This window comes from Carassius gibelio, chromosome B15 (genome assembly GCF_023724105.1).
Source record: "Carassius gibelio isolate Cgi1373 ecotype wild population from Czech Republic chromosome B15, carGib1.2-hapl.c, whole genome shotgun sequence".
Classification (NCBI taxonomy): domain Eukaryota; kingdom Metazoa; phylum Chordata; class Actinopteri; order Cypriniformes; family Cyprinidae; genus Carassius; species Carassius gibelio.
The window spans coordinates 7,352,575-7,368,230 of NC_068410.1; the positions used below are offsets into that span (position 1 = coordinate 7,352,575).

Below are 15,656 nucleotides of genomic sequence, written 5' to 3' on the forward strand. Positions count from 1 at the left end.
AGTTCATTTTTGTTTCCGTAGTCGCTGATGTATCAGAAACCGCAGGTCTTGTCTTGATTTTGATCATCATCTCATGCCACAAGCTACTGTTTAAGCATGTGGCATTTCCTGTAGGCTGGTTTGCCATTGTAGATTAAAAAAAAACTGTATTTTACAGTACAGTAGTAGTCTTTATACTTTACTCTGTGTGCATAATGTATACACATCTACATTGCATTTATCCTTTTACACTCTTTGGCTTTTTAGCTTTGCTTTATGAAATGTTGTATTTTTTTTATATTAAGCAGTAACCGTTTTATAAACACGATATAAGGCCCTCAAGGCCATGCTGTATTGTGAAATCATGGATAAAGGGCGTTATTTGGTATGCCACATATAAATATTATTTTTAAAAGGTGTTATAAAAGGTTAATATGTAGTGAGTTGTGCAATGGTGAGTAGTTTGTACACTTTAAAAAAGATTGGGCTTGGTAAATTGAGAATAAATCTAATCTAAGAAAAAAAATCTACTATGTTTGGTTTCTTTTCATTTATTCTGAACAGACAGTAGGACAAATGAATAAAAAATCTACGTAGCTGTGAAAATACTTAATATTATCACATTGTTACATACACTGAACCAAGATTTCCGTACCATGATGGTTTGGTATGAATGCATTTATCGTTCCACTCCTAATATATATATATATATATATATATATATATATATATATATATATATATATATATATATATATATATACACACACACACTTATACATGCATCACACACACACACACAAACTGCTTTCTATTTAAATATATTTAAAAAATGTAATTTATATCTGTGATGGCAAAGCTGAATTTTCAGTAGTTCAGTTCATGTCACATGATGCTTTCAAAATATATTTGTGAAAATAGTGATAGGCTGCATCTTTTTCAGGATTGATTAATATTATTATTATTTTTTAAATGGTATTAGTATTTTAAAAAATATACATCTTTTACTTACACCAAACTTTTGAACAGTAGTCTGTCCTAATACTTTCCTCCAGACATGCATTGTCAGATGCTTTTTTTGATGTGTGTATATGTTGTGTGGGTTTGTTGATGACTGACTGGCATTGATGTGTTCAGAGGAAGTCTGAACATTTTTTGTTTGCAGTGATTTCTTAAAGAGCTAGTTCATCCAAAACTGAAAATTAGGCTGTTTTTTACTCATACCTGAGGCATCGTAGGTGTATGTGACTTCCTTCTTTCAGACGAATTCAGTCAGTTATATTAAAAATTTTCTTTGATCTTTCAAGCTGTCCAAAAGACGTTAAACCAAAAGCGCCCTTCCATTTAAAAAAAAAAAAAAAAAAAAAGTGTCTTACATGGCTCCGGGGGTGAACAAAGGCCTCCAATAGCGAACTAATGTGTTTTTGTAAGAAAAATATCCATATTCAAAAAGTAGTAATCACTTGAATCATATTCTCTCTTTTTTATATTTCCCTTCAATTTAAATAGCTTGTAAAAGCAGCGTGAACATTTTACTTTCACTTTCAAAATAGTAGCAAAATCACCTTAGATAAATTGAAAAAGTCATCAGAATTTTCAGATTCCAAAGTATTGCTTTTGCATTTAGTTTCAAAACTAATTTATCCGCCATGATCTTGTCTGTATTGCCTCACTCTTCTTGTCAGTCAGCTCTCCTCACTGGAGAAATGAAATCTGATCTGTGATGCGACTAGGGCTGTCAACAAATATTCTAAATTCGAATATGTATTCGAATAGTTAAAAAAAAAAAGAATTTCGAAGGTGAAAATGAATATTTGAATAAAAAAAAAATATGGAAAAAAATGCCCGTGGTAGTAGAGGCGTGGTTGTCTGCTTTGCGAGTGGGCAGGCTAGCGCACCTGAGGGTTCACGGACAGGTCACAGGAGTCGCACTGGCACAGCATCACTGCTGAAACTTGACGCGTCTTCACGGAAGATGCCAGCAATAGCAGAGCCCAACTCGACCGCAGCAAAGAAAGTGAGGTAAAATTGTTGACCCACGAGATAAAGTTGTATGCATGCTAAGATACAGTTAGCATACCAATCGACCACTACCAACATGAGGTCACATCTCAAAAATGTGCACCCAAATGAGCATGGCATAATGTGTTGAACTCCAGCTTAACAGTCACGTCGTGACACTTAACGTTAATTTGCATCGCCCGCCACAAGCTCTTTGTCTGCAACATGACAAGAAGCCATAACGGATAAATTAATTTCGTTCATTTGTAGTATCGCGGATGGGACAGGCTTCGGGGAGTTCTGTCAAGCAATAGAACCGAGGTTTGATTTATTTTTCGTTTCATGTCAAGGAAAAGTTCCATGTTTACCACAGCACCGCTCGCTCGGAGCATGCAATATCAGTTCTATATGCTGTAAAACTTCAATTATTATAATTGTATTAATATTTGTTTCAATCACTGAATGAAGCCTGCTATATTTGGGAAAACAGTCGTGACCTTAAATTGCTTGCACAAAACTCTTGATCAGCACTCAAAATTAGTTTGTACATTTAAACCGTTATGCTCAGAGAATGTGAGGGTGAGAGAGCGTGAGGTCTGCAGTATTGGCTATTAGTTGATCTCCTTGTTTTTGTGTAGGTAATACGTTGTCATATATTTTTATGTTATTGACGTAATGCACGTCATTGACAACATGCACAACCAGATGTTCGAATAGTTCGAATATTTGTGTTTTTTTTAGAGGGAATATTCGAACATAATTTTTTAGCAATTTTGACAGCTTTCAGTTTTTTAATTGTAGTGTCTGTTATTTTACTGAACTAAAAGACTTTAATTGCTATAAATAAAATCAAAATGACGGTGGGGGTCAGTGTCATGGTGGGCAAGTGACACAACCAGTGTTGTGACTTACACCAGTATTACCGTCAGCACTAGTGCTGCTACAACGCGTCGACGTCATCGATTACATCGACTACAAAAATACGTCGACATGCGTGAAATGCGTCGACGCGTCTCACTGTTTGTTTACATCTCGCGTAATTACATAATGTGAATGGAGAAAGTTGCATTCTATCACAAAAACAGAGACTATTGTTATCAAAAGTATGTGAATACTTTAAACACAGGACAAATAAAATGGCCCTTTGTTTGTTCCCTTTGTAAAACGATATGGTGAACCACGGCAGCACAACTGCGATGCGCGAGCACCTCAGAGGAAAACATCCTGGCACTCTCCGGTGTGACGGTTTAACTGGTTACCGTGATACTGATATTCTTGCGCTTGCGGCATTCTGAAAAGTTAAGATGTTTTTAATAACTCGATGCGGTGCGGACGCGCCTGGAAAAAACGAGCGTGTCGCACCGCTTGCGCGTCGCGACCACGTCACTTCCATTATGAGCGTGCTTATCGCGCGCCTACATTGGAAATAAATGACGAACTTGAGCACGCAATAGACGTGATATGTGAACGGCGCCTTAAAAGACATTATCCAAAGGATTCATTAGCTAATTTAAAAAAAAAGAACATTAGATTAATTATTTATTGTTATAAAAATAATCGTTAGATTAGTCGACTAATCGAAAAAATAATCGTTAGATTAGTCGACAGAAAAAATAGTCGTTAGTTGCAGCTCTAGTAAGCACCGTCTATCACAGCAAGTCTAGCGCTCACTGTTGTAAACTATGCAGTTCCGGGGGAATTACGTATGAGGTCAGCGCTGTGCATCCGCTGTTCAGAAGTGACACACGCAGAAACGCATCAGAGAGATCAAAACAAAACTGCGATCACTAATTAGAAGTACAAAACGATGATTTTCCTTTGCTAAAGTAAGGAAACTTTGATTCTTTTGATCCCGTAAACAAACGTTGGTTTTCATAAGACTCACCAGCGCATGCGCAACACTGATCTCATGCGTCATGCTCCCGGAACTGCTTTGTTTACAACTGTGAGCGCAAGCTAGATTAAAGTGATTATTACTTTTTTTTTTTTTTTTTTTTAACACAAATGCATGATTTGCTACAGTAGGCCTTTGTTCACCCCCCGGAGCCATGTGAGACACTTTTTTTTTTTTTTTTTTTTTTTTCCACATCTTTTGGACTGAAGCAATTCAACACCTGCTGACTGCAATGATAGAACTTGAAAGATCAAAGACCATTTTTTATATAACTGACTGAATTCGTCTAAAAGAAAATCATATACACCCAGGATGCCTCGGGGGTGAGTAAAACGCAGCCTAATTTAAATTTTTGGGTGAACTAGTAGAGAGTATTGAGTAAACTCTCATATAGGGGTGCTCCGATCACGATCGGCCGATCTTTATGCGCATCTCGTCAGTAAAGCCGGTTCTCTAATCAGCGGTTAATTCCATCAGGTGCGTGATTTCACATAGAGCAGCTGTTACTACACAGAGCCGTTGATAATAGAGAAGATGCGCAAATCCACTTCATTTTCTGCGTTTTTTGGCGCATCTTCTCAGTTAACAACGGCTCTGTGTAGTAACAGCTGCTCTATGTGAAATCACGCACCTGATGGAATTAACTCCTGATTAGAGAACCGGCTTTACTGACGAGATGCGCATTAACGATCGGCCGATCATGATCGGAGCACCCCTACTCTCATACGCACAGACCTCTGTGTAGAAACTGTGTATTTCTCTCTCTGTTAGCCATACATTATTACTATGTGGAGACTGGCCAATCGCCCAGTTTCTGACCCATTTTCCCAGAGCCCTTCATCCACCTACTCAAAGCATCACCATCATCACACACAAACAACATCGATACAAACACCAATCGCAAAAGCACACCTCACACTCATGGCTTTTCTCATTAATGAAACCATATGCGACATCTGCAGGCTCACTCAGTGTGTGAAGTCGATGCCAGAGCTTCTCACCACCAGCTAAAATGGCTTTCTCACACGCTAGAATAGGTAAAGCATTGGCCTTAGGCACTGTTAGCAAACATTCCATCTCAAACATTAAAACAAAACATTGGCGCTACTTTTTAGTCAAATAAAAACCCTCTGAACAAATGCAAGTAACCCAGTACACAAGGTATCAGGCCTGGGTTACTCTTCTTGTTTGTGTAGTATGTGTGTCAGGGTCATTTATTTAACAGTGCCGCCCGAGATAGGTGTAGATCCATCTACCTGTGTCCTGAATCCTGATCTAAATAATGTTCAGTTGTCCTGGTGACTCGGATTAAGTGCCTTTTTTTTTCTTTCTTTTAATTCTCAATGACTTATCAGGCTGTGACCCATAAAAATCATTGGACAGCTGTCTCTTCAAACCCCGCCCCTAAGATGACACCATTATTATGCTCTTGTGTTTAGCTGGTTGCTGTTTCTGATACTTCTTGTCTATGTCAGGGGCGAAGTGTGTCGTCCTTTAGCCTGATGAAGTGAGGAGCTCCCTTTTTTTAGAATGCAGGCCGGATGACAAGAGACCATTTGCTCACTTTGAGGTCGATCCCATTTCTGTACAGACAATTAGGGAATGATTTTAACTTTGCCTTGATTTTGTTACATTTAAAGCATACAAATTGTTTGCATTCTGTGTGTACTGGTCAATTTTAGCGTGTAACCAGCACATTTTCAATCACTAGAATTCTGAAGAACTTTAGAGATACTTTGATTAAAGGGATAATTCACCAAAAATAAGAGAATTCTGTTATCATATAATCGCCATCATGTCATTCAGAACCCATGACTTTCTTTTTTCTGAAAAAAGGGTCAATCAAAAGGATCATTCATTCTCAACCAGGAGGCCAGGACCCACTATGGGACCTCAGCACACATCAGCCAGAATAGCTAAAAAAGGAGGCCCTTAAAGTCAAGAAAGGTTGACAAGATAAATAAATGCTTAAATTTCAAGTCTGTTTCCCCACAAGTGTATAGCATCAAAAGACTTGGAATATAGTGCTAAAGTCAAATGGATCACCCTTTTGAAGCTGTTGTCCTTATCCGTCCCCATTCACTTCTTTTATACGAAAAAGAGCACGTGGGACATTCTGGTAAACTTCTCTTGTGTTCCACAGATGAATGTCATACAGGTTTGACACAACATGAGGCTGACCATTTTTGGTTTTAGATGCATACATATGCACAATTGTACCATTGTGTTTTTGACCAAGGCACTTCAGATTACTTCAAGGGTCTTCTTCTGCGGTAAGGTGCACTGTAAGTCACCTTGAATTTAAGCAGATGCCAAATGAATTAATATAAATACATATTCATAACATATTTGCATAATTATCAAGCATTATACTATGAGATTGCTGAAAAATTATTCCTGGTGCTATTGGTTTCAGGCAGTTTTTGGGACCCGTTGAGGTAGTTATACGTTCATCTTGAGGAAGTTCAGCCCGAATGTTTCTTGGCGGCCACAGTTACAGAATCCCAACCCTGTGCCAATGGCCCACAGCAGGTCTTGTGAATAATTTATCACCTGGTCTAATCTTACCAATTTCTTGCTGTTCATGCCTTTTTTAGAATTAATCAGTGAATGCCTCACGTCTTCATAGACACACCCACACACACACACACACACTTATAATATAATGTAGAGGAAGTAACAGGTGACATCTGTAGAGGTGGAAAATTGTTTTGGGGGAATTTAACAGTGCACTTGCATTCCCACATGCAAACAGACAGCGAATGTTAGTGCAGAAGTGGCATGTTGATGTGTGTGTATGTGCCTTTTGGGGGTTTCGAGGGGGTGTGTTTGTGTGAATGGTGTTTTGAACATCTGTTGTGCCTCAGGTGTCAGATGAACGGTCACCCGTTTCAGCACAGAGGGACAGCGGAGTAGCGTTAAATGTGTTTTTTATACTTACACTTGTGCTAAATGCACCCTCCCATCACATTGGCAGAGAAACAGGTGCATGGGAGTGTTTCTTAAAGGAATAGTTCAGCCAAAAATGAATTTTGTGGTCCACAAAAGAGAGGAAGATATACATTTTTAGTATTGGGTAAATTGTTCCTTTAACTACCTAAATTAACTTCCTGTTAGTTATTAGCTGCATCATTAGATGAAAGATAAAGGAAGAGAACAGGGGATGGAAAAACAAAGCGGATGTGTAAGAGAAGCAGAGGCGGCGTGTCCTGCAGTACACAGACTCTGATCCCTAGAGAGCAAATCTGAACACTCTAACAGGGTAAATACAGGAAGGAAACAGGCTTTCTAATGGGCAGCCCTTACACATGTTTACATTGCTCTTGGGCATTCAGAGATCAAGTGTACAGAGATGTGGAATAAACACACATGCACATTCAAAGACACTGAATCCTCAGATGCTCCTCCAGTTGTCTTCAGTTTCTCATCTACTTCTTTCTGGGAGGCTTTTGTTATTGGACCGTTATAGTACTGTTCAGGAAGATATTTTTTGGACGGAGTTAATACTTTTTAATACTAAATATATTTATAAAGTGACTAAATGTTTCCATTTCAAATAAATTGCTCTTTTGAACTTCATATTCATCATAGAATGTCAAAAAATCATTATTTCCACAAAAATATTAAGCAACAGCAACATTAATTATTAGTAACAACATTAATAATAATAATAATAATAAATGTTTATTGAACACCAAATCAGCATATTAGAAAGATTTTTGAAAAATCTGCTTTGCCATCATAAGAAAAAAACTATATTTTAAATTGTATTCAAATTGAAGATGTAATATTTCATAATATTACTTTTTATTTTATGTTTATCAAATAAATGCAGCCTTTGGGAGTAAAAGAGAGTTCTTTATAGAAAAAAATTAAATTATTGTTTCACTGACCTCTTGAACAACTTTTGAACAGATGTGTGCATATTGATTTCTCTCTTACACTTTTTTTTTTATTATTATTATTATTTTATAGTATTATTGAAATAAGAGGTAAAGATGAAATTAGGGATGTTATTAAGCAACAAATAAGCAGAAAGAAATGTATTATTCATTTATAAACCATCCTTCTAAATGGTTGCATTCGTTTCAGTGAAGCAATTTATGTACGAACAGTTTTACGATGTTTACACAGAATCCTAATTAAGTCCTTGTGTGTGTAATTGAAGCTTTAAATATTTAATAATTTTTGTTCTGGTAAAGAATGATAGGAAAGCCTTCTAAAAGTCTCATAAAAATGGCTTAATTGTGACCCACATTCCACCATAATTCTTTAATTCACATGACATACTTTTAACTCAGAAAACCCAGTTTCCTACAGTTAATCACGACTTCCTAGTGCTGTTTACGTGCTCTGATCTCTTAAATGGGGTTGTTCCATCATTAGCTCACCTCTCTCTTTACACTATCACTCTCTTCCAGCCCCTCATACACACAGACTTGGCGAGGTGCCCAGCAGTTTGACATTGTCCTTGTCCTAGATCTGTGTGCAGTAAGCAGGTTTGTAATGAAGAGTTACCGTGACAGCAAGCAGAAAATCTCATTCACACTGCGAGAGATTTACAACACTTTATTTAATTAACATGTTATCATTTTATCTAGGACTGGGTATCGATTCAGATGTCCCGATTCAATTTAGATTCACAAGGTCTTGATTCGATTCTCGTTTTTTTTTTTTTTTTTTTTTTATTACATTGAGTGAATATAATTCATATACACATGCTATAGAACAGTCACAGTTTTCACATGGTGAATTTATAAAAAGAGCCACAGGCCTGTATTTAAAACTTACATGAATGATTAATTTTTAGTAGTAGTAGCATTGTTGTTAAATAGTAACATATTTTTGACGGTTTCTTCACGTTTAAATAAACTTTTATTTTGACAGGTTGCTGTGAGGAACTTGCAGCTGCTGTGTATGTGATCTGACAGTAGCTTTGTCAAATGAAACCATAAAATGCTAATGAAGAGACTCAGAGCAGCTTGTGATGAAATTCATGTATTTAGATCATCATAGTGAGACGACAGAGATTGAAAACACGAGCATCGTCTGCACTTGTGTAAGCAGAACAGTTCATTGCACCATCCGCCATTCATTCGTTCATTGTGGAAATTATGGCGCCTTTACGCGTGATGACAAATGATTCCAAAGATTTGTAGTATAACTATAGAATTTTACCTGAGCATTGCAAATCACACTTTGTTCTTGTCAACATTCACACTAATCAAATCTTCTTTTAAATGTTTGCTGAAATAAAAATTGGAAAAGAAGAAAACTTTTGAGAATCGATGAATTGATGAATTGATGAATCGATTAATTTGATCTCATATCTCTCTTTCCCTTTCCCTTTAGACGAGGCCTGAATCCTCCCCACAGAGTGAAGTCCATCTCCATGACGACTTTCACGCAACAGGAAATAGAATTTCTACAGAAGCATGGAAATGAGGTAATTGATGGTCGAAAGTGCAGTGGTGTTTTTATTGACATTGCAAATGTGTCGTCATCTGTGAGGGCTGTCTGTGCTGTTATCTGGATACCAATGAGTTGATGATTTACGAGGTAACAGTCATATGTCTGTGATAAGATAACAGGAATTTCTGGGATGTCTTTTTATTTTTTCAATTTGAACACATGTATAGCTTGAACAGTTAATAACAGCTGTACAATTGTTATTTGTGTTAAAAAAAGGTATTTATTTTATTTTTTACTTAGTATATTGATTATTATTTTGTTTATTTAAATACAGTTTATTTAAATATATATATACTTCTAAAATCTAGGTTTCGCTAAGAACTTCTTCTAGGCAATCACTGATGAGACCGCTTTTCATCTCCCCCTTCCCTTTCTCTGTCTCTGATTAACTCAACATTCCTGGGATTGTTCCCAGGTCTCGTGAGGCCTGATTTATGAGGATGAGCTGAAAATGATGTTGCATGCCAAGAAGACTCTTATTTGAGTGCTCTGTGTTTCATTAAACACATGCTATAATCTCCTGTTTTAACCATGATGAACTTCAGAAGTGTGTGTGTGTGTGTGGGCATTTTGTTTCATGATGTTTTATGTGGGTCCAATTCAAACTGGCTTGAACACACAGCACGTTTGGTGTATTAAAATCTCACAGCATCTGTCAGTCTGAACTTTGAATTTGTTTTTTGATGATGAGGGAATGTCACGCAAACTGTTGATGTTGGCAGAACTTCAGTAATTTAAAAGGAACAGCTGATTTTGCGGCAGAATATTGCAGAGTTTGGTTGGACGAATGATCTTTACAATGCAAGATTCACTACTATTAAAAGTCTGAGGTTGGTAAGATTTTTTAAAATGTTTTGTGCAATTCTGTTATGCTCACAAAGGCTTGCATTTTCATACAAGCACACAAAGTGTTAATACATTGATGTTTGAGCAGCTATGTACGGCTGCTCATCAGAGTCAAGTGATTGTGTCTTCATTCTGCTGTTGATATTCATAGTTAATAAGCTGCTACCACTGTTTCCTAAGGCTGTGTGTGTGTGTGTGTGTGTGTGTGTACAAATGTGCATTGATTATATCTAAATGGTTGCAGTCTTTTCACTTTTGTGAGAGGTTTCACACATTTGCATTGCAAACCTTATGGTTTAATTTTTTTATATTTATCAGTTGTGTTATCTTAGTGGTTGTGTGTTTGACTCAACGAGAAGAGTTTATTTAAATGTTTTCTCAAATGTTATCTTGAGATGTTGGTTTCCTTTTTAGGAATGTGTGTGTTCAAAGTGAGACTTTCTTTAGTATGAATGCCTGCATTGTTTTTTTCACACACACGAGGCAGTGAGAAAGATAAACTGTCTGTCTGAAGGATCTTTCTGTTTTTCTGTCTTCTCTAATAACCTGAGGATTAAGTGACTGAGCTGCTGTTGAAAATGCCTTGTTTTCTGACATATGAGTCTCTGTTTCACATGTTTATGGTATATTTGAACGTCTGATCTCTCTCCTTCTCTCTCTTCGTGTGTGTGCTTTTGTGTTTATGCAGGTATGTAAACGGATATGGCTCGGCCTTTATGATGACAGAAACTTGGCCATCCCAGACTTTAGAGAACCTCAGAAAGTCAAAGAGTTCCTTCAGGACAAATACGAAAAAAAGCGATGGTGAGAGACACAATGGGCTGAAATGTTCTTTATTATTTTTGATATTCATGTGCATTCAGTCATTATCACACAATAAACCACTATGCAAAGTGAGCTGTACATTATCCCCACTTATTACAAGACAAATAAATGGGCACGGGTTGTGAGAATAAAATATTAATATAAACTGAAATGCATGTAAGTGGTTCTCATAAGTCTTGATTTGCACTTTATTTTGCATTTGTGGTGTCAGATGGATTAATTATATCCTGGTATTTCCTGAAAATTTCTCAGTGTTCACATCTTAGATTATATTTTTATAGATAAATAAATTGATGATGATGTGTTCTTTTCTCATTTAAATGTCTTTCTCTCAGGTATGTTTCTCCAGAGCAGGCTAAGACGGTGACATCGGTTCACGCGTCCGTCTCTGGTTCATCTGCCAGCAGCACCAGCAGCACTCCAGAGGTCCGACCTCTCAAAACATTACTGGGGGAATCAGTACCCACTTTACACCTCAACAAAAACACACCCAGCCAGGTAACAAAACTCATTTATACAATACAGTGAATAAAATAATGCATTACATTTATCAGTGTCAGTAAATACACTTATTTCAGTTTCAAATAAATGTTTTTTTTAACTTTAACACTAAAAATGTATCATGGTTTCCATAAAAATATTAAACGGCACAACCATTTTCAATGTTGATAATAGCAAGAAATGTTTTATTTTTATGTAAGTATGATTTCTGAAGGATCATGTAACACTGAAGATTAATTTGGTTTTGCATTACAGGAAGAAATTCCATTTAGAAATGTATTACAGTAGAAAAAAGTTATTTTAAATTGTAATAATATTAGATAAAATATTTTAGATGAAATAAATTCAGCCTTTGTGAGCATAAGAGACTAACGCCAAACTATTTGAAATATATACAAACTACTTTCTTCATACATATTTCTGGTTTATTTTTATTTTACATTTTTTTTCGGCTTGCTTTCTCAGTCTCCAGTTGTGTCACGCACTCAGCTGACCCAGCAGCAACATCAGGACAGGAAGTTCGACCTGCTCAGCGATCTAGGTGGCGACATTTTTGCAGCTCCGCACTCGCAGTCCACAGGCAATGCAAACTTTGCCAACTTTGCACATTTCAACAGTCATTTGGGTAAGAACACACTCGTGCTACACTAACAAACTAAACTATCCATTAAAAATGGTTCAGGAATACTCCTAGTGTGATGTGGTTGCTTTCCCATCATGCTGCACTAGACTTATTAACAGCCACTGCCACAAAACTCCTCATGAAATATAAAACCACTAATGCTTACTGGCATCACTAGAGGATAATGATTGTGCTTTTGTATCGGTTCATGCCAGTAAACAGGTACAGACGTAAACACACGCCATTATGATCAAACCTGCCTTGTCTGTTAAAATGTGCATGGCGTTAGTGCATTCAAGGTAGAGGTTTCGGTTCATGTCATCTGTATTTGTCTGCGTGTAGTTTTATTTGTGGGTTTGTGTTATTAAGCATAATATCATTCACTTTAGTGTGTTATATCTTCTTATGCAACCAGCATCCGAGTCAGAACCGTTACTGTTTAGATTTACTAAATGTACAAGATGAAATGTGGGAATTTAATTGAATATTTATCTAATATTTATCTCCCGACTGGAAATAAATCAAATTGACCTAAATGCTGGACATGTTCATTCCATAGTTTGATTCTTGTTTCACTGTCGCTCCTCATTCCATTTTCTATTTGTGTTTGTTTGTTTGTGGTGGACCCCAGCAGCACAGAATGCAAATTCTAATGCAGACTTTGCGAATTTTGATGCGTTCAATAATAGTTCTGCTGCTCAAACCACAGCGACATTTCCATCACCTCCACAAGCCCCATTTCAACCCGCACAATCAGGTACAAAACACATGAACATATATTTACCTCAAATGCCTTTGTATGTTTGTTTGTCTTTTTCATTGCTGTTTATTTGCATTCTCACTTCTTCCTTCTTATTTTTTCAGTGGTGATTTTGTTAAACTTTTAAATTCTCTCTAATAAAAAATAATAAGTCACTTGATGTTTCCAGTGGTGGGGGCAGAAACATCTGGTTGAAATCATTCTGTCATTTCAGTTCCTCGCTATATCAGCTTGACTTATTTTTCTTCAGTTTTTACTAATTTTTTTTCTAAATGTGCAACTCTAAGCCAATTTGATCAAAAGTGACAGTTAATGCATTTATAATGTTACAAAAGATTTAGCTTTCAAATAAATCCTGTTCTTTTAAACTTGACATGAATCAAATAATCCTTAAAGAAAATGTATCCGTTTTCAAAAAAACATTTAAGCAGCTGTTTTTGGAGATTAGAAACTTTTCTGAAAATTCCACTTCGTATCATAGGAGTAAATTACATATTGTAATATATATCACAATATTGCTGTTTTGACTGTATTTCTTGATCATATATATGCAGCGTTGGCAAGCAAAATAATTTATTTTTCAAAAAAAAAAAAAATCTGAATGACTTCTTTTTTTTTATTGTTGTCTAATTTCTATAACTTTCTGCTGTTTTTAATATTCCTGTGCTGTCATTCACTCATTTCCTGTGCATATGTCAGTATACAACAGTCTCCCATTTAGTCGCAGTGTGGGCGAGTTTACCTCCTCGCTGCCTTCACTGGCCATGAACAGTAAGTCGCAGCTTGTGTGGCTGTCTGTGTCTTACGTAAGCACACTAACCACCAGTTAATTTTTGATAGATTTTGTTTTCCTACTTGTGACACTTTCATGCGGTGATGTAAAATCCGATTTTCCTTATATAGCTCCTCAGGAATTCTCCTGGGATGTCTCTCTGATTTGAATGACACTCTTAGTCAATGTTCCCTCTAAGCTACATGGTCCTGATGTTGTTTCTGCACAGAGGGAAAAAGCAGCTTGGGTCACATTAGCTGCATTTCCACTGTTGGGCTAAAAGCGGGCATGCCAGTAAATGGTAAATGTGACCGTTTGAAGAAATCAGACATCAGCTTCTTATTCTCTATCAAAATCGTGTATTCATTTAACATATTTTATCTGTCATAACTCTTGTCTCGAGAGTTTAGCTCCACGTAGCCTATGTCATAAAAATATAATAATGTTTTTTGTTCGGGAGCTTTTATAAAAACAGAGAAATTATCATTCATTTTAAATGTGACACACATGCTACTGTGCTATAAAAATAAATAAATAAAATAGAAATAGCCTACATTTATTTCTGTGAAAAATGTTCAAGCCTGATAAATTAATTGATTATGCTCAATGTATAACTTATTTAAATTCAAAAGCATCAACGTTTTACTATATTTAATAAAGCATGCAAATAAAAGGCCACTGTTATCGTGTTCATTTTGTGATCGCGCATGTTCCAGTGATTTATTTCTTACTAGTTTTCTGATAACTTCTCTTTGTTGGTGAAATGATGAGGTTGCATGACGTTGTTCCTGAGAGACATATAAAGGGCAGGTTTCAGTGAAGCGGAGCTTCAGGCCTCGACTGTGGAAACCCTGCGCTATTCTGGCCTCGCTGCTACTGGCCCGAGGCTATTAGCCCAGCCCGGCCCGGCCCGTTTTAAGCCCTGGCTCGCACTGACCCGACAGTGGAAATGCGGCTATTGAGGTGTACTGTGAATATAACACATCAGTCTTCAGATTAAGGCAAAAGCTATCTAGACAAAGTTTTACATTTTGTTACATTTGGTGATAATACATTTCATAATTTCATACTATGTATAATTCTATAATATATTTTTATTTTAAAATAATATGCATTTTATGTATTTGTTAGATTTATACCTTTTAAAAATATGTAAACCATTACAATGAATAAAAATTATTCTTTTAAAATAAATGCAATGCAAATAAAAATTATTGTAAAAATATAAGCAATATAAATTAATAATTTGAGTTTGTGTGTGTATAATTCATACAAATATATTATTAAATAATTAAATCAATTATGCTGTTATATAAATAAATAAATTAAGTGTCTCCATGTTTTTTCTTAGTTTATTAAAGCAAAATGTGGTAAATAGCACAAGGTGCTCCACAACAACAGAACTTAGACTGAGCATTGCTGTTTAACATTTTCTCCCTCTGTCACATATTTGCTCATCCTTTCTTTCCTTTCACAGGCAGCTCATCAGGACTAGCCAATGCCAACTTTGCGAACTTCGATAACTTCCCCAAATCGTGCAGTGCTGATTTCGCCTCATTTAGCTCCACCCAGAGTAACTCCGTGGGAGAGGGGCATAAAGTGGAAGCAGTCGGCGTCTCTGCAGACCGATACGCAGCCCTCGCCAACGTGTTCGGCAGCAAACCTGAGCAAGGTACATCCAGCAATGAAACAACAATTTTTGATCATTCACCCATTTTACTGTCCATTTTTCAGTCAAATGCTATGTGAAGCTACAAAGCACAAGAAATCTTTTCAAAATCGTACTTCTTAATAAAAACTGTCACTTTCTGTCTCTCTCCACAGGTACGAGTTCAGCCCCTCCATCAGCAGGTCTGGGTCCTCCACCTCCACAGGCAGCTCTGTTGGGCGGTGATCGCTACGCTGCTCTAGCTGAACTAGACAATGTCTTTAGCTCCTCAGCACCAAACGTGAGCAGCTACAACACTGCCACCACCACACAAGG

The 15,656-nt window shown here is 36.6% G+C and overlaps 1 protein-coding gene across 7 annotated transcripts in view; it reads left to right on the forward strand.

The window, feature by feature from the left end:
- LOC127972355 (arf-GAP domain and FG repeat-containing protein 1-like) overlaps nt 1-15,656 on the forward strand; it is a 28,040-nt gene that overhangs the window by 7,599 nt on the left and 4,785 nt on the right. For 2 of the 7 annotated variants that reach the window (XM_052575801.1, XM_052575800.1), the window contains exons 2-8: nt 9,227-9,320; nt 10,881-10,996; nt 11,353-11,515; nt 11,984-12,143; nt 12,772-12,897; nt 15,150-15,344; nt 15,497-15,656. In XM_052575801.1, coding sequence (XP_052431761.1) covers nt 9,227-9,320; nt 10,881-10,996; nt 11,353-11,515; nt 11,984-12,143; nt 12,772-12,897; nt 15,150-15,344; nt 15,497-15,656 — 1,014 coding nt within the window. Of the gene's footprint in view, nt 1-8,781; nt 8,934-9,226; nt 9,321-10,880; nt 10,997-11,352; nt 11,516-11,983; nt 12,144-12,771; nt 12,898-13,599; nt 13,672-15,149; nt 15,345-15,496 lie in introns of those variants that run through there. The other 5 variants (XM_052575804.1, XM_052575798.1, XM_052575799.1 and 2 more) reach the window with 5 other exon arrangements.